Here is a 23,652-nt window from a genome sequence, read left to right as displayed (position 1 = left end):
CTTGCCTAAAAAAGGTACTATGGGAGCAGCAAGAGCCTTGGCCAGTATTCAAAAGCCTAGGGGTGACAGGTGCAAGACATCTCTTGCGAAGCAACGCGGCTTGTCGAGCATGTCATCCCAGGCTGACAGACACTGGATCCCCTTTGAATGACACCAGAAGCTTAGCCAATTGTTGAAATTGATCATTTTCTCTTTATACTGAGGTGTCATTCTTGGTGACGGCAGGATGCTACTCAGGGTCAGGGTCATACCAGCCAGGGCTACATGATCAGAGAGCTCTTCCATGTCTCTTTTTGTGTAGTTCAGGGAGGTACATCTCGGGTCATTCACATCAACATGAACAATGAGTCATATTTGTACTTGTTCTGGAGTGACCTGAGTGCTTGTGTTATGTGGCGGGTTCTGGCTCCCGACAGGCAGCTAACAGTAACCTTTTTCTTGTCCAGCCTAGTGAGTGGAACGTCAGTGTGCCTGACTATAGAGTCACCTATTACTAATGCACCTCGCAAAGTATATGCAGCAGCTGAAGAGGCCACAGAGGTTCTTCAGCAGGAGAATCCAGGGTCTCAAAAATCTACCATACACAAATAGGCTAAAATCCCTATCCATCTATTCTGTTTCATACAGACTCCTCAGAGGTGACCTCTGTCTGCCATACAAGGTGATCTCGGACCCCGCCTTTATGGGACTGCTGCATATCCGCAAGTCAAGTTCCACTCAAGTTACCCTTACATGTGGCCTCAACCTGGTCTGTGACATCAATAAGACTTGTTGGCAGGACAAATTTGTGTCCCAGAGACTTCCCCATCTGTGGAATAGACTCCCTCTCCACGTCAAGCAAAGTACCACTTTACCCCTTTTTAAGCGCAACCTGCATAACTGGATGGGAAATAGAAAATACAGCCATGGGATTCCACCCATGTCCCTGCTGGACAGGAGTACTGGGTGCTGAATTTTCTACTGTTGTTGTTTTTCTTTCGGCTTTCCCGGTTAGGGGTCGTCACAGAGGAACTCCAGCCGAGATCCCAACCCGACACCCAACCTTCAACGAAGGCACGCCCACTCACGCATGTCATTTGAACACCACTCGACCACGGGGAGGACATGCAGAATCCACACAAAAGGCGCTCCAGCCGAGAATCGAATGGGAGAGCCTCTTGCTGTGAGGCGACAATGCTACCGCTGCACCACCACTAAAGTCTTGGCTAGGCTTATAAGGGGCTTAGAGCCAATAGCCTAGTAACTTCCTATGATCCTACCTATGAACTGCAGTTTACAACAGAAATTTGTAATGTTGTATACCTATTTTCTACATCTGTATGACCTCAAAGCATAACTCATCTGTGGGATATAACAAGGTATGTTAGCTCAGTATGATAAGATTTCCATGAGATACACATTACAGAGTTATAGAACTAAGTACAGACTGGGCTTCAGAGTTTTTCCTTGGCTGACTCTAGTAGACCGGGCATATGTTATTCTAAGCATAGGCAAAATAAGAAATGTTTATGTGTTTTAGATATTCTAAATATCTGCTAGGTTTTCATATGAATACATCTAGTCATACAGTTTGCAAATTATGATGAAAAGGCTCCTTATCAAGGACACAGATGCAGTTGCCTTTGAATATACAACTTTTTTTAAAAATTGCAAAATTTTAGTAGCAGTATAAGTTGATGTGAAACAATAATCACTGCTAGAAGGAAAGAACTTCTTTAAAATGTATTTAATGTAACTGGATATGAGTAATACATTCAAAACTGAAATTCTGCTACTCCTGAACAAATTAAACATTTCATGTTATTGTAGTACTTTGTAATTCTTTTGGAACTGTGGAAGACTGAGAGAACATGTTTTAATCTTGTTAAATTAAACTGTGCACAGGAGCTCTTTGGAAGAATAATGTATGCAATATATATATATTTTTAATGTGTAGGTTACAAGATCCCCCCAGAGGCATTGTTAGTGCTACTTAAAGAAGATAATCCTGAACTGGCAGTGAATGACAAGGAGGGGATAAAAAGAACAGAACAAAAGAATAATTTTAAAGAAAAGCCTGACAGTAAGTAAACAGCTCATTAATGATGCATGTTTATGAAATTTTGTACTCTCTTTAAAATACTTTGAAGAAAATGCAAGAAAATATGTATACAGTAAAAGACTGAAGGCAAAAGTATAACAATGTATGTTAATCTGGGCAAATATATATATATATGTAGATGTACTTCACTTTACCTAAAGCTCATTTGACCGACACCCAATTGACCTAAATTTCATTTGACTGACTGTTGTAAAACTTCCCCTCAGTACATAAAATCAAGTGAATACTGCTGTACCCTCAATGCTACCTTTGTTTGTGTCTGTAAAATAGGATTTTATGTACTGAGGGGAAGTTTTACAACACACATTTACATGAATGATTTTTTATAACAATTTTTAAGTATACATTTTATGAAGTTCATTTGAACGTGTTCTAAAATAATATATATATTTTTTGTAATGTGCCATAATCCACCTGATTTTATGCATTTTTATTATGTCTGTGTATTATTTATTTTGATTTATGTGATTTTTGTGCAAGGTCACATTAAATGGAGGAATGGTTTTAAAGTGTGTTTATTTGGCTCCAAAATGAAGGGTATTTAAATTATGTTTAGAACACACAATGTATTCTGATGAAGTCCACGCTCCAGTGGATGAAAGCACTAAATCATTATGTGTAATAAAGAAGGGTTTGCACCATGTTTGCCTGAGTGGTTCGTCCTGTGGAGTTCATTTGTATTAGCGTTTATTAATTGCAGTTTCTTGGTTGGTCGATTAAACACTTACTTTTGTCTCCACTGGTATTTCCAAAAAATATGTGTAGCACTTAGAATTTTAGCTACAGGAACCTTTCCGAGACTAACAGGGGACATGCTTGGGGTGTCACAGGCATCTACATCCAGGATTCTCCATCAGTTCCTAAATGCTATGCTCAAAACATGTGAGTGACCACATATATTTTCTCCCATACTCCTGAGGGCAGGGCCATAATTATGTAAGAGTTCTATCCTGTAGCACAGTACACTAAAGTTCTAGGTACCATAGGTGTACACACAAAGAAATCAAGGCACCATCTGGGGAACAGAGAAGGGTCTGTATAGAAAGGGTTTCCACTCCATTAACTGGCAAGTTGTGTGTAATGCTAAGGAAATCATCTTGAATGTATGTACTGGCAACCTAGGTAGTTACCACAACTCATATCTGGCATACTTCCCAGCTGTATCAGATGTTCACAAGAAGTGATATCCCACAGGTCATTTACTGGGTGATGTAGATTATGCATTGGAACCATGGCTGATGATGCCCATCAGAACTGCACACACACCTGCTGAAGAGTGCCATAATGAGGCACATGCTCTAACCAGCAATATCATAAGAGTATGTATTTGGGATGCTGAAGACAAGGTTTTGCTGCCTAGGTACATCTGGAGGAGCCCTACAGTACAGTCCATATACACGTGCTGAAATCTTCACCATCTGTGCCATACTTTACAACATCATCTTGAGAAAACCTTTTCAGCAGGATTAATAAGGGGAAGGTGCACATTCCCCACCACCAGTGGCAAGGTCACCACAGCCACATGCAGGTGAGGTTTCAGAGGGGGAACCAGCAGTTGTACACATAGTTGTGCTCAATATGCCCTTGCATTGGCTAAGAGGCAATGCGTAGCACACTCACTCACCACCTAAGGGGCTAAAACATTCATCCTACACACATACATATAGTAACATTGATGCCAGGCAATGCTCACAACCTTTACCTACCCATGTAATGGCTGTGTACATCCTAGCAACAGACAGACTCAGCCCTGAACTAAAACTGTAGCAACTGCTGGATTTACAAATTTAGTGATGAGCCTGGAGTGTTATAACAGAGTTGTGTAATAATACAAAGTTGTGTAATAATCCAAATGAATGGCATATATGTAGTTATTTGGTAATGTACATACAAGTAAAATGAGGGTGATTTGTACAGCAATGACTTTAACATGTGATAGTAGAGACGTATGTGAATACATGTGTCCTGTATCAGGTAGTAGGCCTCAGGCATCAAAGATTCACACATTAATACCTCACAAAAGTACTAATGGTCACCAATTGTCCTCAGTTTGGGCTCATATTTTTGTACTGGAAAATCATTAGAGAGAAGTTAGAAAGTAATGAGACATATTTCAGTTTCAGACTTCACAGCCCTCTGAAGATTCTTAAAAATACTGATACAAAAACTGTTTAACTTTCTAAGACCAAAATATGTCAGAAGTACAATTAGCAAAACAACATCACCAACACAGGTATACTAAGCACTAAGTCAGCTATGCACCCTGAGCATCAGAAACTAATTTTGTGTACCCCTGAAATCAAAAGATAGAAGACAAGGCTATGGCACAGTTATCATCACTTGCACAGGGTGTTGTGTTTGGGGTGGGCAGGAAGCCTAGGCTGACTCAAAAGGTAAGCGAGTACATTTGAGTAAGAAATAGAAACAGGCAGACATTTGAATAAAGTAAGAAATAGCCAATGAGACAGAATGAGCTTTAAGCTTCATGGCTGAACCATGTAACTATTGTACGTCCATGTCAGTATGGGCCCTCTAAGTGAAATTGGTGTGCAAGTGTCTGCATGAACACAGCCAAACTTTGTGCTAGCTCTATATCTTGGTATTTTGGGCAAGTATGAACCATGCATGGTAGATGTGGCAGTTCATCATTGTTGTACCTGACTACAGGAACTGGCATATCCACTACCGTGATAAGAAACACTGATGCAAAATGATGAAAAATAGAAAACTTTCAACGCCACAGACATGCAGGTGACTGGTGAAAAAAATATTTTTCTTTATTGTACTCTGGTACCTCGGCCTTCGCCTTCTCAAGGAATACATTTAATTTGTGATTCACCACACCTTATAAATCATTAGCTAAAATTTTCACTACCGTGCTCAGATGCACTGCTGCTACCTAAATGTGACTGTGTCTGCTGGATGGGTTTCCCTCATGAGGACACCCAGGACCAGGATCCCATGGACTGCCATGTCTGGGTGTGGACAACTTATCCACTGATGGAAAAGTGGAAGTAGTGCCACTATGGGAGCTTGACTGGGCGTGGTCACATCAGTTAACATCAGATAATGTGGCTGACCTAATCCCACATGGATACCACCCCCCTCCCAGCAGATGTTGCATCACAGACACCGCACATTCCAAGTCATTGATATGATCCATTGAGTTGGCAACATGGTAGAGACAGTCATGCATGTTAGCCTGTGCCACATCTACAACTGTAAGCATTCCTATGGAGGACCTACTGGAATGTGCCTGCATCTTCATGACAGCTCTAAATATAATCAAGTGACACTTGGATCAGGTGGTGAATGGACAGCAGCCCTCATCTGCGCACCCCTAATAACCCTCCTTCATGGCACCTCACCCACACTTGAGCTTTGGCCTGATTCAGCATGCACTGAAGCTGCAGTTACCACACTACCCTTTATCAAGTGTCTCGCCCTCCACTTGTCCAATACCTGAGAGCTCACTGGAATGGGTTCGTGCAGGCCTACCAGTTGTGTCTGATGGAATTACATTGGAAGGCTGAATGTAAACTTCAGTGTCACACACTGACTGTGTCTATGTTTGGATGCCATCATCACCAGAGTCTGCTGATACTTGACATCAGGAGGTAGGAGTCCCACACTTCCACTGTCATGATCATCTGTGATAGTAAGCAACAAACACAAGAAAAAAGTAATACCTACAGTACTATAGTCCAATATATGCTAACAAACTTAACAGGTGTGCCAATATTACAGACATCACAACAATACACACATCAGTCCTGACACCCACATCAAAAACTAAATATTTCTTTGAACTGCTCATCAGTAGTGACATAATAATGTTTGGCTTAACATTTGTAGATGATTGTAGGCTCCCTGTGGTGGATGGTCCTGGGAGAAGTTAAGCAAAAGGTAAAGACACCATCATCACAATGAACAGTAATACAGAGGGTTAAAACTTTTTGCCCTTTAGTATGTCCACTAATGATACCGTTAACAAGAACTTGCATGACACTTCATCCCAAAGGGCATGTGAAATCAACCAGACTGTGTTAACTGTACAACTATTCCCCCTTATGCAATTTAATGTTTAACAGAACTTGAATCAATACTTTGCTATACAAGAAGAATTTAACAATTGAGATAGATAACCCTACCTGAAAGCTCCTCCTGGGATACACTTGTCCTCCCTGAAACTGCAGCCCCAACATCATTGACATGCTGTTGTGCACTTTCCAGTGAGCTGTCTGGATCCCTGACAGTGGACAGGAATTCTTTGTTTGGTATCTCGACTGGGCCAATGAAATCATTTCAGTGGCCCTATGGGTGCAGGTTGATCATATGTCCTGCTCTGGCCACATACTGCATTCATATCAGCCACTGTCTGCTGACAAATCTGCATTCTGCCAGACATACACCCACATCCCCTCTCAAGCAGAAAGGCACCATGTTAACTAAATGCTTCCACAATTACTTGATTCTCAGGGTCTCTGAAGGGGTGGGGGGGTGGCTTTGGGATGCCTGGGTGCCATACACCTAGGTGAGATTCTAAAATGCACTTCCCTTGTGAAAACTGCGTAGAATATCAGACTGACAACAAAAGCCTTCAGAAATGCTGGATTTGTTAGGTGAAAGTAAACATTTCTTGTGTCAGATCCCTTAAGGTGGACTGCAGTAAAATTAAGGACTTTTAATAAGGTTCTTGGATGCAAATAAATAAACATAATACCATTCTCCCTTTAAGAATTTCACTGTTTCTCAATCCAGATCTATAGCCAGCACACTGTCTTTGTGCATTGCAGGCCTCACCCCATACACAGTTGTTAACTTGACTGTTGAAATATTTATAAGTCATTACTTTTGTGTAATGAAAAGTTAGTGCATATACATTCTGGACATTATTTAACCCAGCTTTTTCAGCAGATATTAAATAGCTCCCAGGTGGAAACCAGGTGGAATGTCATATTATGAAAGCAAAACAGTCCAAAATTCTGGATTTTGTAGCTACACATAAGAAACCATTGATCAGTTCGCCTAAAGCAGTTCACAATAAAAATGCAGGGGATTCCAGTAAGGTATTTGGGTAGAAAACACTGATAAATGCCTTTCTACCCCCAAAATGTTCACTTATCTGAATCCTGATTTAAAGGACAGCACAGTGGGCCAGATTCCAAAATAGTTGCTCTCAGTGTAAGTCTGCCCTGATTCTGAAAGGCTTGCTCTCAGTGTAAGTGAATTACTTCAGTATAAGGCCTATCTTTAAACAGGCTTATATCAGGGGACAGATTCCAAACCACCAGATCTCAGTCTGCTCTCAGTGTAAGTGGTCACTGAGAGCAAGTATTTTGGAAACAGGGCCAATGTGTTTGTCAATACAGGAGTACAGGCATCACCTTAAGTGCAGAAACGGAAATGGTTATTTTCCATGTGAAATTATGTCAAACTATGCCAATAGAAGTCCTCTGAAATGCTGGATTTGTTAGCTCTGTGTGAGAGATCTTACTCAGATAAGGAGAAGTAGGAGGTCTCCAGTGTGTGTTTTGAGTTCTGTACTTTTTTATGTGGTTCTTTAAAACATGTTCCAGCACACATGACAGCTCTGCTGTCTAGACAGTAGTATTGTGTTACTTATGCCCCCCATATGCACCTCCGTTTCCTCTTTGCATCTCTCTAGACATACTTTTATAAGAGCAGACTATGCCCATTTTTGTTGTTGCTGTTTTTTTTCCACGTGTTTGTGGTACCTTAGCTGGGAAGTGTCAACACAAAGTTTGACATCATTGCTGACAGAGATCTTTGTTTTTTGGGTAATGTTCGTTGTGTGATCCCTGAATCTACTGTACAAGCTTCACTATATACTTGTCGTGGTTGTATCTATCTCTTTTCTTTTGTTAAATTAGAAAAGAGTTAAATACAGCTCTGTTTTAGCTTCTGGATGCCATCATGTGTTTTGGCACATGATCTCTTTAAATATAAATATATATATTCATACACACACACACAACACACACACACACACACACACACACACACACACACACACACACACACACACACACACACACACTGGTCAGTATATACAGTTTATTTAGCTTTTGGTTTAAAACACCATATTATTGTTTAAAGTTTAGTGCAGTTTGAAGACACATAACCAATGTTGTCACCAACATACACAATCCTCCCAATTCTATGGTTACATACCTCATCTGGTTCCATTTACCATACCATAAAAATCTGCCTGACAGCTCTGCAGATGCAGCACAAATTTGGGGCTAGAATAAAACTTTTCTATCAGCACCACATAACCATTCCCAGCTATGGTGCACAACAAAAGTATCAAAATGTCTTCCATTGCTAGCCTATTCTAGGAATAGAATATGTTTGTGAATGCCACCTAACCCTTTACAGATAAGCAGAAATGTATCACAGTACCTTCCACTTGTAGCCTTGTCTGTAAATAAATTCTGTCTGTAAATACGACATAACCCTTCTCAGCTGAAGTAACCGAGAAATATATCACAAAGTCCACAGCCTTCTCTGGGATTAAAATCTGTATGTAAACAACACATAACCCTTCCCCGCTAAGATGCACAACAAATGTATCACAGCATCTTCCATTGTTAGCCTAGTCTAGGAATCAAATCTGCTTGTAAGTACCACATAACCCTTCCCAGCTAAGATACATGAGAAATCTATCACATCTTCCACTGATAGCCTTGTCAGGGAGTAAAATATGTCAGTAAACAGAACATTACCCTTCCCAGCTAAGGAAAACAACACACTCTGAGGGAACTCTGTCCTTTAAGGGCAGCTGAAGAAGTTGTCTCCAGCTAAGTATTTCTCTATGCTTGATGTGAGCCAGGACTTTTGACAAATCATACTTGACTGGACCATTCAAAGCTATGTACATTTAATACTTCACCTGGGGATATAGATTCCTGAGAACATCAGAATCATAGCTAACTGTCTAAGTAGGCCTTGGCATGAGTCACTTATAGCCTGGAAGGTGTCATGAGCATCACTGATGGTAGAGTTGTTTGCTGTGATTCCAAGGATCAACATGAGATGAAACTAAAGAAATGTTAAGACAAAATAACATGAAGTTAAATAAAGACAGATGACAAATGTGAAGAAAAATCCACAGACTCTGTGTTATCTCATGCGCATCCTACAATGGAAGGGAAAGATGAACTTACACTAGAAGAAGTAAGTATAGAACCAAGGAAAATTAAGTCAGGGAAAGCAGCAAGCTTAGATAAAATCATGGCAGATATGATCAAGGTGTTGGGTGATTTAGTGGAGAAATGGTTCCACTCATCACTGTATGGAGAGAAAGGCACATCCCAAATGACTGAAGAACGTGTTCTAATACCAGTGTCCAAGAATAAAGGAAACCTTCACAATTGTAGGTAACACAGAAGTTTCAGCCTTCTGTCACTGCATGCAACTGTTGGAGAGGATGACTGATAAATATGCAAAGTAGCATAAATTAAGATTGGAGAGGAGTAGTTCACATTCAAATCAGGATGCAACACAGATGCCCTGATGTTTGTAGTGAGACAGACAGTGGAGAAGAAGCTGGAGATGAGGAAAGAGGCCAAAAAGGCATTACTAGACTTGGAGAAAGCATGTAACCAGGTCCCAAAAAGCTGATTTGGGCAGTTCTCTGATGGTTCAAAGTCCAAAATATCTGATAACCCTATCCCTGCCCCTACCCCTAATACTAATCATGTCCCATACCCTTTAAAGAACCCTTTCAGTAACAGGGACACTAATCTACAAAGCTTGGACACAAACACACACACACACACTAAAATCTTACCCACATTCAATGCTCCATTCTTTAGAAACCTAACATTTCTAAGAAGCAAAGAATGTAACAATTGACCAAAATTTGCAGTCACTTACACCAAGGTTAATCCTCATAGCATGCAAAGCAAAAACTTTTTTTTTTTTTTTTTACAGGAGGCTGCACCTTCTTACACTCTACTAATTATATACACCAACTATGAGAGTGCACAATCCTAGGGAAATGGCAAGGTCAAGGTGTTGACATGTTAGACAGTTCAATGCACTGTTTTATAATGTTATATGTGTATGTGTGTGTATATGTATGTATATATATAATTTACAAAACAAGTGGAAAAAGACCGTAAAAACAAAACCACTAATCCAATAAAATGATCGTGTCAGCGCACAGGTTGCAAGTCGATGAAACGTTTATTGTATAAATTCCACAAGCGCTTTCACCCTAACTCAATTGTAGGGCTTTTTCAAGTTTAAAATTGTTAAATCTTCTGCTTTTTTAATCAAATAAGACTTAATAGAAATATGCTCATTTAGTCCCGGGGGGGTGGGTGGCATTCAATCTAATTTGCCAATAGGTCTCCCTACAGCATAGCCAATTCTCCCAAAATTAACAAAATAATTACTTAAAACAACTACTGAAACAATCATTAGAGTAACATTTTGATTGTATTGTTTAACATAATTTTAAAGTATTTTAAATTCTTGATATCCTTTTCTTTTTCTTTTTTAGATAGAACTGTTATTTTGTTTTATTTTATTTTGAGTCATTTTATACTACTTTGATTCAAAGTTTTATCAAGTTTATTAATGTTTGGTAAACAAAGTGAATTTATTTGTGTTTTTAAACTTGACAGTTGTAAAAATGTGTGTGGTTACTTTAAATTCAGGTCAGACTGGTTTTGGCGCCTTTTTTTAAAATGAAGTTATTAAAAGATGGCTGATTGAACAGTTACACTGTTTTTACACTTGAAAAAGCCCTACAATTGAGTTAGGGTGAAAGCGCTTGTGGAATTTATACAATAGACGTTTTATGGACTTGCAACCTGTGGATATATACATATATATATATATATATATATATATATATATGTGTGTGTGTGTGTGTGTGTGTGTATGTGTATATACCCGTACCACCAACACCCACATATAGCAACACTAAATCCACATATGCAGAGGCCCTTAACTGTAACCTGCCCAAGCAACAAAGACCTCTGAAGCTGAAACGCAAACAACCACCAATCACAACCAATGTGTCACATAGTTCACAACACCAGTGTGCCACCCAGCAACAGCCCCTAAGGCAAGACAATGTACCTAACACTTTAGTCATAGGTGACTCTATAGTCCGGCACACTGATGTCCCTCTCACCAGGTTGAATAAGGAGAAAATTACAGTCAGCTGCCTGTCGGGTGCCAGGATCTGCCACATAATGCATGCACTCAAGTCACTCCACAACAAGTACAAATATGACTCTGTCATTGTCCATGTTGGAGTGAATGACTTGAGACGTACCTCCCTGGACTACATGAAAAGAGACATGGAAGAGCTCTCGGATCATGTGGCCCAGGCAGGTGACCTAGCCTTGAGTAGCATCCTGCCTTCGCCCAGAATTATACCACAATATAAGGATAAAATGATTGACTTCAACAACTGGCTAAGCTTATGGTGTCATTCAAAGGGGATCCAGTATCTGTCTGCCTGGGATGACATGATTGACAGACCACGATGCTTTGCCAGAGATGGTCTGCACCTGTTGCCCCTGGGATTCAGGTTACTGGCTAAGGCTCTTGCCACCCCTATAGTGCCTTTTTTAGGCAAACTTCAAAGGACAAAACCACCACCGTAACAGGTACAAGCATGCAAAATCTGAAGGTAATGCTACTCAATGCTAGAAGTCTAAACCTCAAAATGCACTATCTTGAGGCACTCCTAAAAATGGAGAACATCGATATCTGTACAGTAACTGAGACCTGGTTCAAGGCTCCAGAGAGCACCCCTGCAATACCAGGCTACAACTCTTACCACACTTTTCGGCCACCAAACCAGGACCAAAACACTAAAGGTGGAGGAGTGTCAATATTCATCAAGGATATTCACACCACCAGGCTAGTTGGCCAACACAATGTGTCTGAAATTCTCCAAGTGCAGCTAACACTAGGTAAGACTGCAATCCAAATTGTAGCTTGCTACAGATCCCCCACCATTCCCCAAGATTCTCACTACACCTTTCTAAACATACTGGAAAATATTAAGATAGAACCAAACACCCTAATACGGGGTGATTTTAACTACCCTGCATTAACTGGGAAAACAACTCATGTCCCAACACCTTCGCGCAACGGTTCTTGGAATTCATAAATTCCAACGCCCTGGATCAACTAATACATAGTCCCACCAGGGGCTCCAGTATCCTAGACCTGGTCATTACCAACATGGGAAATCAATGCTCCACACCCCCTCGTTAATCAGGTCTGACCATAAGCTAATCACCCTTAACATCCACATCCCACCCCCACCCCCCAGTAAAGAAACCATCATAAAAAACTTCTCCAAAGCCAACTTCATGCTACTCAAGTCAGAAGTGACAAACTTCATGACACCCATACAGACGGGAACTGAAAGTTCAACTGCTAAATCCTACACTAAGGCACTGTACGAGCACATCCACTCATGCATGAATCGTGCCATCCCAAATAGAACCAAAATGCTGTCATCCAAAAAAAGAAAGCCAATCTGGTGGTCCCCTGCCATAAACAAACTTTACAACAAAAGGAAGAAACTTTTGCAGAAAAGAGGAAAATCCCAGGATGCAAAAAACTCCCTTACTAGCCTCAGTAAGAAACTGAGATGCCTCATAAAATCCTCCAAAGCTAGTTACGAAAATAAAATTGCCAAAGATTCCAAAGACAACCACAAAGCATTCTATAACTATGTCAAGAATCTAAATGGCAATGCTCAGATCTGATCTGAGCTAAAACAGAATGGCATTAAATATACTGATCTGAAGGATATTGCCAATATCCTGGCAGATCGATTCAGTGCCAACTTCACCCCCTCTCACCCCCTAAATGGCCCATCTCAATACTGGAAGATTGCCAAATTCCAGTAATAACGGCCACACAGGTACAAAACGCACTCTCTAAAGCCAAGAATACAGCATCCATGGGACCAGATGACATCCCGGGCTGTGTACTACATGAACTACAATATGAACTGGCACCTCACCTAAGTGTCATGTTTAATCATAGCCTCACCTCAGGTTTCGTGCCCACTGAGTGGCGCAGAGCTACAGTTATCCCAATCCACAAGGGGGGATCCACCTTGGATCCAGGAAACTACCGTCCCATCAGTCTGACAAGCCTTATCTGCAAGGCCATGGAGTGTATTATCATGGAACTTCTAAACAAAGACATTGGCAACCTTCAAACACTGGACCCCACCCAGTTTGAGTTTGTGAAGGGCCGATCTTGTCTCCTGAACCTGATTGACTTCTTTGAATCAGTCTCCAGAGCCATGGACAAGGGTAAGGTGGTCCACAGAGCCTATCTAGACCTTGTCAAGGCCTTTGACACCATCCCCCACTCTGGAATCATAGATAAACTTACTAAGTTGGGCATTAATCCCTATGTCACCCAATGGGTTGCTAAATGGCTTACTGATAGAACCCACACTGTAAAAGTAGCCGACTCCAAATCCAGCTCCAGACAAGTGACAAGTGGAGTACCTCAGGGTTCAGTCCTGGGGCTGCTCTTGTTTGGCATCTACTTCTCTGAAGTACAGGTCAACACGAAGGGACTCTGGCTAACAAAGTTTGCAGATGACTGCAAACTGGGAGCCATTATTGAATCCCCAAATGATGTGGATACTCTACAAATGGGCCTTACAGAAATAGATGCTTGGTGCCAGAGCCATGGGCTCAAGCTCAATGCCAAGAAATGTATTGTTATCCCCTTTGGGAAAAAACATGTATCCATGAATTACCATATAGGTGGCAGTACACTAAACACAGAAAGTGTGATAAGAGACTTAGGGACACAGGTGGACAGTGGTCTCACCTTCGATAACCACACCGACACAACAGTCAGGAAATCCTTCTATGTGGCACACCTCATCACAAAGGGCTTTTCATCCAGAAAAAAGGAGGTCATTGTCCCACTGTACTCATCCCTTATTAGACCCATTATAGAATACAACGCCCCATTTGGTATGTACCTCTCAAGACATCTGCAACAACTGGAAAGACCTCAGAAATACCTCACTAAAAGAATCACAGGCCTAAAGCAGATGCCCTACGCTGACCACCTTAAAAAACTCCAGCTATACTGTGTCGCATATCATCTACTCAGAGGCGATCTCTGCTTAACATACAAGGCCATGTCAAACCCAGAGCTGTTGGACATGCTACACTTAAAGAAATCCCAATCCCTCAGAGCTACACGCTTCAGGGATCTAAACCTTGTCATCACAATAAACAAAACATGCTGGAGGGATAGGTTCCTGACCCAGAGACTCCCCAGACTCTGGAATAGATTGCCCATACATGTCAAGCAGAGTGCCTCTTTGGACCTCTTCAAGAGGAACCTTGACGATTGGATGGGAGAAAGGAAATTCACCCCAGGGATCATGTCAGTCACCCTGCTAGACAGGGGTCCAGGAAAGTAAATAATGTGGGAAGAAATAGCCAGGGAATTGTTATGGCTAGGCTTGTATAGGCCCTAGGGCTGATAGCCTAGTACCAACCTATGAACCTATATATATATATATATATATATATATATATATATATATATATATATATATATATATATATATATATATATATATATATATATATATATATAGATATATATATATATATATATATATTTATATATATGTGTGTGTATATATATATATATATATATATATATATATATATATATGTATGTATGTGTGTGTGTGTATATATATATGTATATATATGTGTGTGTGTGTATGTATGTGTGTGTGTATATGTATATACTATATATAAAAAACAAAGACCTACTACAAGGCAAAAGAGTTTCAAGACTGTTTATTCATCCCAACACTGAAGCAGAGCACACAGTCCATTGTTATATCATGAAACAGAGCATAGACAGTGTAAAGGTCAAAAAGGATACGTTGTTGCAGTTTTGCTTTCCATCATGCAACACTGCTAGGCGATGTTGCACAGTGGTTAGCAAGCTTCCCCAACACCTGCAGACATTGAATACCTGCAGACAATCAACAATTTCAAAACTGATACATTCTATTAATTCTGTTGGGCACCGCACAAACACGCCAAGTGGCATTCAAAGGCAGTTAATACACACAAGATAAGAATATATAGGGAATTACGCAACCGGCGACCAGGATGCATAAAAAGCGCAAAGATAAGGACAGGCAGCCGAGACTCAAACCAGACACCGAGGCCTCTGCTAGGCCAGTCGCCGGTTCTCCGGTTTTCAGTGAGGCGCCTACGCAGCCCCTGACGACCGCTGATTTAGAACCCCAGGCTGCATCCGACTTCCAATCTGAGATTGCTGGACTTCCAGAGCCTTTATCATTAGGCCCTTCTGACTCCATTGCTGAAGGGGATTCCGGTGTAGTTGAAAGGCTTTCAGTTGCTGAAGGTGTCTTCAGACCGACTACACTTACTATAAAATCCTATGCAAAGCTGAAAACTCCTTTAAAAGTAAGGAAGCCTGTACAGCAGTCTCCAGTACAAGGCCCCATGCCTAAGAAACAGATGCTTAAGATGGCTGAAGACTTAATTACCCTAATCAGGGGTTCCCATCCTCCTCCTAACAAAAGGCCTAGACAGGAGGAGGACTACGCTTCGTTTGACCAGGTTTCCATTTCCTCAGATTCTTCTGAGGAACAGGAATACTCCTTTCCCCCTTATGAAGACTCTGATGCTGAAGAGTCTATTCCTTCAGCATCTCCCCCAGAAGACTACTCTTTTGGGGAAACTTTACATACCATGAGGGAACATTTCCACTGGGAAGGCCAGGATTACTGTGATTCTAAGAAAAGGCTCCGGGAGTTCCTTTTACTACGCCAGCACTGACCCCTTGCTATTCCACCTGTGTTAGACATTGTGGATGATGTTTATTCAGAATCTAGCCTTAACCCAGATTCATTACCTCCTGCACCAGCCAAACTAGACAGATACTACAGAGTCCCTGACTCACACAAATTCCTATATAAAAGCCCTGTTGCTTACCCAGAAACCATTTCCCAGGGTCCCAAAAGGGTTAAGGCCTCTATTGCTAAAAATTCTGTACCCTCTGAAAGGACAGATGGGGAAAGAAAGTATATACCTCAGCTACTCTAGCTATGAGGGCCTTAAATTGCCAGTTTCACATGCTGAAATATCAACAATATTTGATGTCTCAATTAAAACAAAAAATGCTCACACATACAGAGCAGCCTGATTACAAGGAAATGCAAGATTTGTTGCATGCAGCAGAACAAGTGGGAAAACATACTTTGCAATGTGGATTTGATTCATTGGAAGCTTCTTGTAGAGCAGCAGTAACAGGGTCTGTCATTCGTAGGCATGCTTGGTTAAAAGAACAAACTTTACCTGATCATGTTAAAGCAAAGTTATTGGATGCACCTTTACAGCAGGATGTTTTATTTGGTGTGAAAGCAGAAGAGGTTTTAAAGAAAATGGAGGATAAGGCAAAATCTATGCAGACGGTCAAGGATTTTTTACAGGTTCAACCCCCTCGTTTCAGCAGAAATTGGCCAACCAAAAACTGGTCCTTTCCAACTTCTGACAGACCACAGAGGGGCAAATACAGATGCCCTAGGGGCAGAGGTCAGCCACAAGACTCTTACAAGCCTCGAAAATCGGGGACCACAACCCAGAAAGGAGGAGAAGATAGGTCTCAAACTTTCAGAAGACAATCACAATGACTTACCCCTCAGACTGCCAAGCAAATCCCTCTTGACAGCTCCCTTGGGAGGAAAACTTGCACTTTTTGCAGGCAATTGGCACATCATCACAAAAGATAAATGGGTCCTAAATATTGTATCTCAAGGATACAGGTTCCACTTTCACACTTTACCAAGGATAAAAGGAATGCCAAACCTGGCACCAAATCAATGGACAGAGGCTGAAAGACAAATTACAGCACTCATGGACATGACAGCCATTCAGCAGGTTCCTGCACAGGAGCAAGGACAAGGATTTTACTCAAGACTCTTTCTGGTTCCCCGAAAGGACAAAGCCTGGAGACCCATTCTGGACCTTTCAATTCTAAACACATACCTGGAAGTACCCAAATTCAAGATGCTCACACTACAGCAACTTCTTCCCATGCTGGGCAAGAAGGCTTGGCTAGTAACGTTGGACCTCAAGGAGGCATACCTGCATGTCCCTATCAGAAAAAATTGCAGAAGATACCTCTGATTTATAGCAGGTTCAACTCATTACCAATTCTCTGCACTGCCCTTTGGCTTATCTACTGCGCCCAGGGTCTTCACAAAATGCCTGGCACCCGTAATTGCATACTGCAGACAAAGAGGAATTCAAATATATCCATACCTGGACAACTGCCCTATTCAAACAGAAAGCAAGGACATTCTTTTAAAACATCTGGCGTTTGTAAAAAGCCTACTAAGTTGCCTAGGGTACACAGTAAACGAAAAGCAGTCAAAACTAGTGCCCTCACAAGAGATAATATTCCTGGGTGCCAGCTTAAATACAACGGCCCAGATGGCTTACCTCACGCCAGACAAGCAAGGACAACTGACTCAATACTTCAAAATGAAGGCAACAAAGACCCAACTCCCTGCAAGAAAAATTCTGCAGGCCTTGGGATTCATGGCATCTTGCATACTACTAATTCCATATGCCAAACTGCATATGAGGAAATTACAATGGTACCTGAAAAGTGTATGGACTCAAGACAGCCACAGCTTGGAAACAATAATACCACTCATTCCCTGCCTTCAACAGGAGTTTCTATGGTGGGCTCAGGCATGTCACCTCAACAAGGGTCAGCCTTTCACCTTACCCACAGCCAGGCAAACAGTAACAACAGATGCATCGGATTACACCTAGGGAGCATACATGGCAAGACAGCGTATTCAGGGCAAATGGTCTGCAGATCAAATGCATCTCCACATCAATCAAAAAGAGATGCTAGCTGTACAAAATGCCCTAACAGCTTTCAAGGACCTCCTACATCCAGGACAATTTCTAATAAAGACAGACAACATCACAGTGATATGGTACATAAACAAACAAGGGGGCACACATTCCTACCCCCTATGCAGGCAAGCAATGACCTTGTGGAACACAGCACTGACCTACCAAGTTCAACTACAAGCACAATTCCTGCCAGGAAAGAAAAATACATTGGCAGATGAACTAAGCAGAAATATCATGGATCCTCACGAGTGGAAACTAGATCCACAAGTATTCACAATGATAACTCAAAAATGGGGGAGCCCAGACATAGATCTGTTTGCCTCCCACCAAAACTACCAACTACAGAAATTTAGCACAAGGACATACCACACACTAGCTTGGAAAATGGACGCCCTCTCATTCAGTTGGAAAACATTAACAGTGTATGCCTTTCCTTCACTGCCTCTTCTGGCAAAGGTGCTCCTGAAAGCCAGATTAGAGAGGCCACAAATGATACTCATTGCTCCAGACTGGCCACGCCAACACTGGTATCCAGTATTAAGGAACATGGCTCAAGGCCCACCATGGATTTTACCTCAAATTCCTCACCTGCTGACTCAGCAAAACAATCAGATTCTACACAGCCAGCTCAAGACTTTAAATCTGGCTGCATGGCAGATTACCTAAACAACCAGTCAACACTTATCTCTAAAGCTGTTATGGGTGTCATTCTGGAGGCCAGGAGACCCAGCACCAGGAAAACCTACTCAGACAAATGGAAAAGATTCTGCGCCTGGAACCAGGCTAATGGCCAAAATCCTTTTGTCCCAAATATTCCTCAGATTCTGCAATATTTAACTGAGATGTTGCACAAAGGCCTTTCCTTTTCATCTATTAAGATCCACGCTTCAGCTGTTTCAGCTCATTACAACATGGATCCTCCTATATTTTCACATCCATTACTAAGACAGTACCTCAGAGGGGCTAAGAACATAAGACCGCCCCGGAGAGCACCAACACCAACTTGGGACCTCGATTTTGTTTTGGAAAAACTTAACCGCCCTTCGAACCAGCTTTTTCAGCCAATTTACAATTTTTATCATAGAAAATTGCCCTGCTGCTAGCAATAACTTCAGCACAAAGAGTCTCAGAGCTACAGGCCCTAATGGCAGTGGAGCCTTTCATCATTTTTCATCAAGACAGAGTCTCTTTACGTACTAACCCTTCCTTTATGCCAAAGGTGGTATCCAGTGTGGCTCTAAACCAAACCATTCATTTACCCACCTTTTATCCAAACCCCCAGAATAAAGGGGAAAGGCTCCTACACTCTTTGGACATTCACAGGCAATTATGTTTCTACTTGGATAAAACTAAGGCTTTCAGAAAATCTGACCAACTCTTTGTATCCTATGCTGCAGGATCACAAGGAAAGGCTATCTCAAAACAGACCATTTCAAAATGGATAGGACATTGTATCCGTTTCTGCTACACACACCATGGGAAACCTGTACCTGGTAACATTAGGCCCCATTCCATCAGGGCTACAGCAACATCAGCAGCCTTCCTCAGAGGGGTACCAACCAAGGATATTTTGGAGGCTGCAACTTGGAGTTCAGTGCATACCTTCACCAAGCACTACCACTTACCTCTATACTCAAAAACCAGAGCTAGCTTTGCCACTGCAGATCTGCAGGGTCTACTAGCTTCTCCAAACCCTGTTTAGTACCAACCGCCCTGCCTTAGCTTTGGGATTCAACCCAAGTGTGATGACTGCAGCAGTGTAACACGATGAACATAGTACAGTTTTGTACCTACCATAAATGTAGATGTTCGAGTGTTCACACTGCTGCAGTCCAGGTTACCCACCCACCTTCCCCTCTTCTTACCTGGGTTTTATCTATAGCTCCCTTTTTATACAATCTATATGATGTATTTCTATACGGTGTATTTGCTTACAGCTGTAGCTATTGTTTTCTACTTCTGTATTTTACTTAGGATTATGTATTGCCTTCCTATTTGGGGGCACCTGACATCTGGGGCACGAAAAAATGAAGAAAATGGCGTCGGCTGCCTCTTTTATACCCATAGCGCACTGATGTCAGGGAAGAAGCGACCGCAACCGACGCTGGACCAAGACTTTGGAACTCAGGCCGGCTGCGGGACCGCCTGACGGCAGATAACCCCAAGTGTGATGACTGTAGCAGTGTGAACATTCGAACATCTACATTTATGGTAGGTACAAAACTGTACTTTTATAGTAATGAAAAAGAAGATACACAAGTGTCATTTCAATATTCTTTTGACAACAGTTGTAAGTGTAGGGCTGCCGTACACATGTCCCTGGGTTCTAATACAGGGAGTGTAATATAGTTTTACTGTTGTAACAGTCTAGTTTATAGTAATGAAAAAGAAGATACACAAGTGTTATTTCTGTATTCTTTTGGCAACAGGTATAAGTGTAGGGCTGCCATACACATGTCCCTGGGTTCTAAAACAAAAAATTCCAGACATTTTTTAATCTTGTTTCATTTCACATTATATTAGGTATTACTTATAACATTTTATACATAATTATAAATAGTGTAGCTGATATGAATTATACATATGAGGGATAAGGCACCCTTACTGTGTTTTGAAGGTTCAGATGTATGACTGATGGTATAATGTCTACTATGTTACTGTAAGTGTAATTCTGCTATCTGGACTTGGATCACCCATTTAATTAAGATGCATACACGAATGTATATACAAGGACGTTTTCAGGTCACACACACACACACACACACACACACACACACACACACACACACACACACACACACACACACACACACACACACACACAGTTAACACCTCAGTGTATCATCTGTATTTATGAATAATTTATGACTATGTCTAGGAAGCACTTCTTCTGTAGAAAAGATGGAAAACCAGCCCTGTGGAAGAAAATGTGCTGTCCCTTATACATAGGTTTGAATCCCACACTGTAAAAATCAATTTTAGCTGTGTATAAAGCCAAACAAATGTGTCCGGTCATGACATTTATGTCCCCAGTGCATGTCAGCAAAGTTAAATCGCCTAACAGTTACAGCAGCAGACACCCCCACAAACTAACGTCAAGAGTCAGATTAACTTTCCATTTTCAAAAATTCCGGTCCTCCATGCTTGGCACTGTTGCTCTCCATTTAACATTGCGCAGACATGGTTTGCATCATTGCACAAGTTTGCACACTACAAGTAGTCACAATAACAGGCATTGACGGGGAATCATTATTTACTATTGATATTGCTTTGGTATTAGACATGTCTGGTGTTGGAGAAGAAGGTGCCCAGTTTAGGGCACAGAGATGGGGAGTTCAGGAGTCCAAAATATTTATTGCACTCCTGCATTCATCAAATCATGTGATTTTAATTTTTGATGAATATTTATGAGATTTGGACATTGATTGACCAGTATGAACATTGATTGGTTAATTAAGTTTTGAGTGAGTATTTAAGGGTTTAAGTTTTATCATGAATTATCTGAGGAAGTTCCATTTGTAATGAAAAACGTGGTGAGAAAGTTAAGTGTTTTATTTTTTGTGTACTTATTAAAGTTGAGTGCTTTCAGTCACTTACTGTGGCTCCAGGTGCTTAATTTTGACGGTTTCTCATAAGAAATTCACCATTGCCTCTATCTGTATCCCACCTGGAAAAAGCATTCCCATCATCAAATCTATTCTAGCATGGATTTTGATTAATATCCCTTATGAGACCTTACTACTAAGCAATATAAATATCGACTGGTAAAAACTATCCTGTATCTCTCCCTCCCTTTAAATCCACCTACACCGCTTCAATCAACTTATCACAAGTCCTACCCACTTTAACAGCAGCAATTTTATTTTATTTATTTATTTACCAGGTAGTGTCTGTCTGGGTTGAAAAAAAAAACGTTTTCAGTGGAGACCCGGGGAGAAAAGCTCCACAACAAAATGAACATTATTAAGGTACACATAGTAAACTTAATTTAAGTAGTACATTGGTAATGATATGTAAATATTATAGCAAAAATATAATAGAATACAATATAAACATGCATGTTTCAGGCATACATGAATTTTTTTTTTTTACAGTAAATATAAGGTACATAAGTCATGTAGCTTTACAATGTGAGTTTCTACTGAAAGACCAAAATTGGTCATGTAGTTTTACAAGTTAGGTCATCTGAAGGAACGGATATTAAGGGCAAGACCGATAGTGGGATAGCCCTATGTGGGATAGCCGTATGCTGTATGCGGGCTAATGTGTGAGATGAGTGGAAAAAATAAGAAGAATATTCGCTGGGAGCAATACAGTGGCATATCCAATTATCATTTAAATAGTCTTTCAGGGTAGTTTTAAATGTGGACAAGTTGGGGGGGGTAGTTCTGTTGAGGAAGGGTATTCCAGTCTTTGGCTATTTTATGGGAGAAGAGGGAGTCTCTGTGACAGTTGAGACTGGGTTACTTTTAGCATTAGTTTGTTGGATAAGCTGAGGAGTTTACAGTTTGTTTGGGTGGACTAGGTTTGATAGAGGTGGGCAGTCGGTAGGGTTGAATATGATTTTATGGGCAAGTAAAAGTTGTTTTAATAATAATAGGTTGGGAAGTTCTAGCCAGATGAGCTGTCAGAGAGTAGTACAATGGTATGTTCTGTGGGGTTAGAGAGCAGTACAATGGTTTGTTCTGTGGGGTTACAGAGTAATACAATGGTGTGTTCTGTGGGGTTAGAGAGCAGTACAATGGTGTGTTCTGTGGGGTCAGAGAGCAGTACACTGGTGTGTTCTGTGGGGTCAGAGAGCAGTACAATGGTGTGTTCCATGGGGTCAGAGAGCAGTACAATGGTGTGTTCTGTGGGGTTAGTTGGATTTAGAATGAGTTGGTTGCTGGTGAGGTACTTTTCAATGTCTTGGAATGGTAATTGCATTTTGTGTTGGAGTTCTTGTGAAGACTGGACTGAGTTGTCTGCATATTGGATGATGGTGGCATCTTGGGTGGCATTATATAATTGTTGGTAAATATTATGAAGAGGAGGTGCCCAAGTACGGAGCCTTGTGGTACCCCTATGGTGACTGGTTATAGCAGGGAGAAGCTGTTTGCCCATTTAGTCACCTGCTGGCAGTCGGATAGATAACTGAAACCATGTTAGGCGTGTGGTATTGAGATTGTAAGTGGCAAGTTTGCTGAGCAGCAGCTGTGTCAAACGCTTCTGACATATCTAAGAAAATAGCTGAGACTAGTTGTCCTTCATTTATGAGGTGGCGAATGGTCTTTGTAAAGGCTATGAGGGCTGAATTAGTACTGTGTTTAGGCCTGAAGCCATGCTGGGTGCTGGAGAGTAGGTTTTTGGTATTGAGGTGATTCATAAGTTGCTGGTGGTTACATTTCTCTAGAATTTTGGCAATGGAGGCTAGAACGGTGATGGGATGGTAATAATTTCTCTAGATGGGCCACCCTTATGAAGTGGTATGATATGAGAGATTTTCCCTAATTTATGAATGTACTGTTCGGAGATAGAGCAGTTTATTAGTAATGATATGGGGTGGTGATGGATGGGGCTGCTGATTTTAGGAATTCATTTGGA

General features: G+C 41.2%; 1 protein-coding gene across 1 annotated transcript in view; it reads left to right on the top strand.

The window, feature by feature from the left end:
• Positions 1-23,652, top strand: part of LOC122814448 — a gene marked incomplete at its 5' end in the record, with an annotated part of 380,650 nt that overhangs the window by 319,241 nt on the left and 37,757 nt on the right. The window contains one exon of the mRNA XM_044087028.1: positions 1,937-2,062. Within this exon, the coding sequence (XP_043942963.1) occupies positions 1,937-2,062 (126 nt within the window). The remainder of the gene's footprint in view (positions 1-1,936; positions 2,063-23,652) is intronic.

Source organism: Protopterus annectens, chromosome 10.part0 (assembly GCF_019279795.1).
Source record: "Protopterus annectens isolate FY-2018-M chromosome 10.part0, PAN1.0, whole genome shotgun sequence".
Lineage (NCBI taxonomy): Eukaryota > Metazoa > Chordata > Ceratodontiformes > Protopteridae > Protopterus > Protopterus annectens.
Note: the sequence above shows the minus strand (reverse complement) of the source record. Positions and strands in the feature narration are given on the sequence as shown.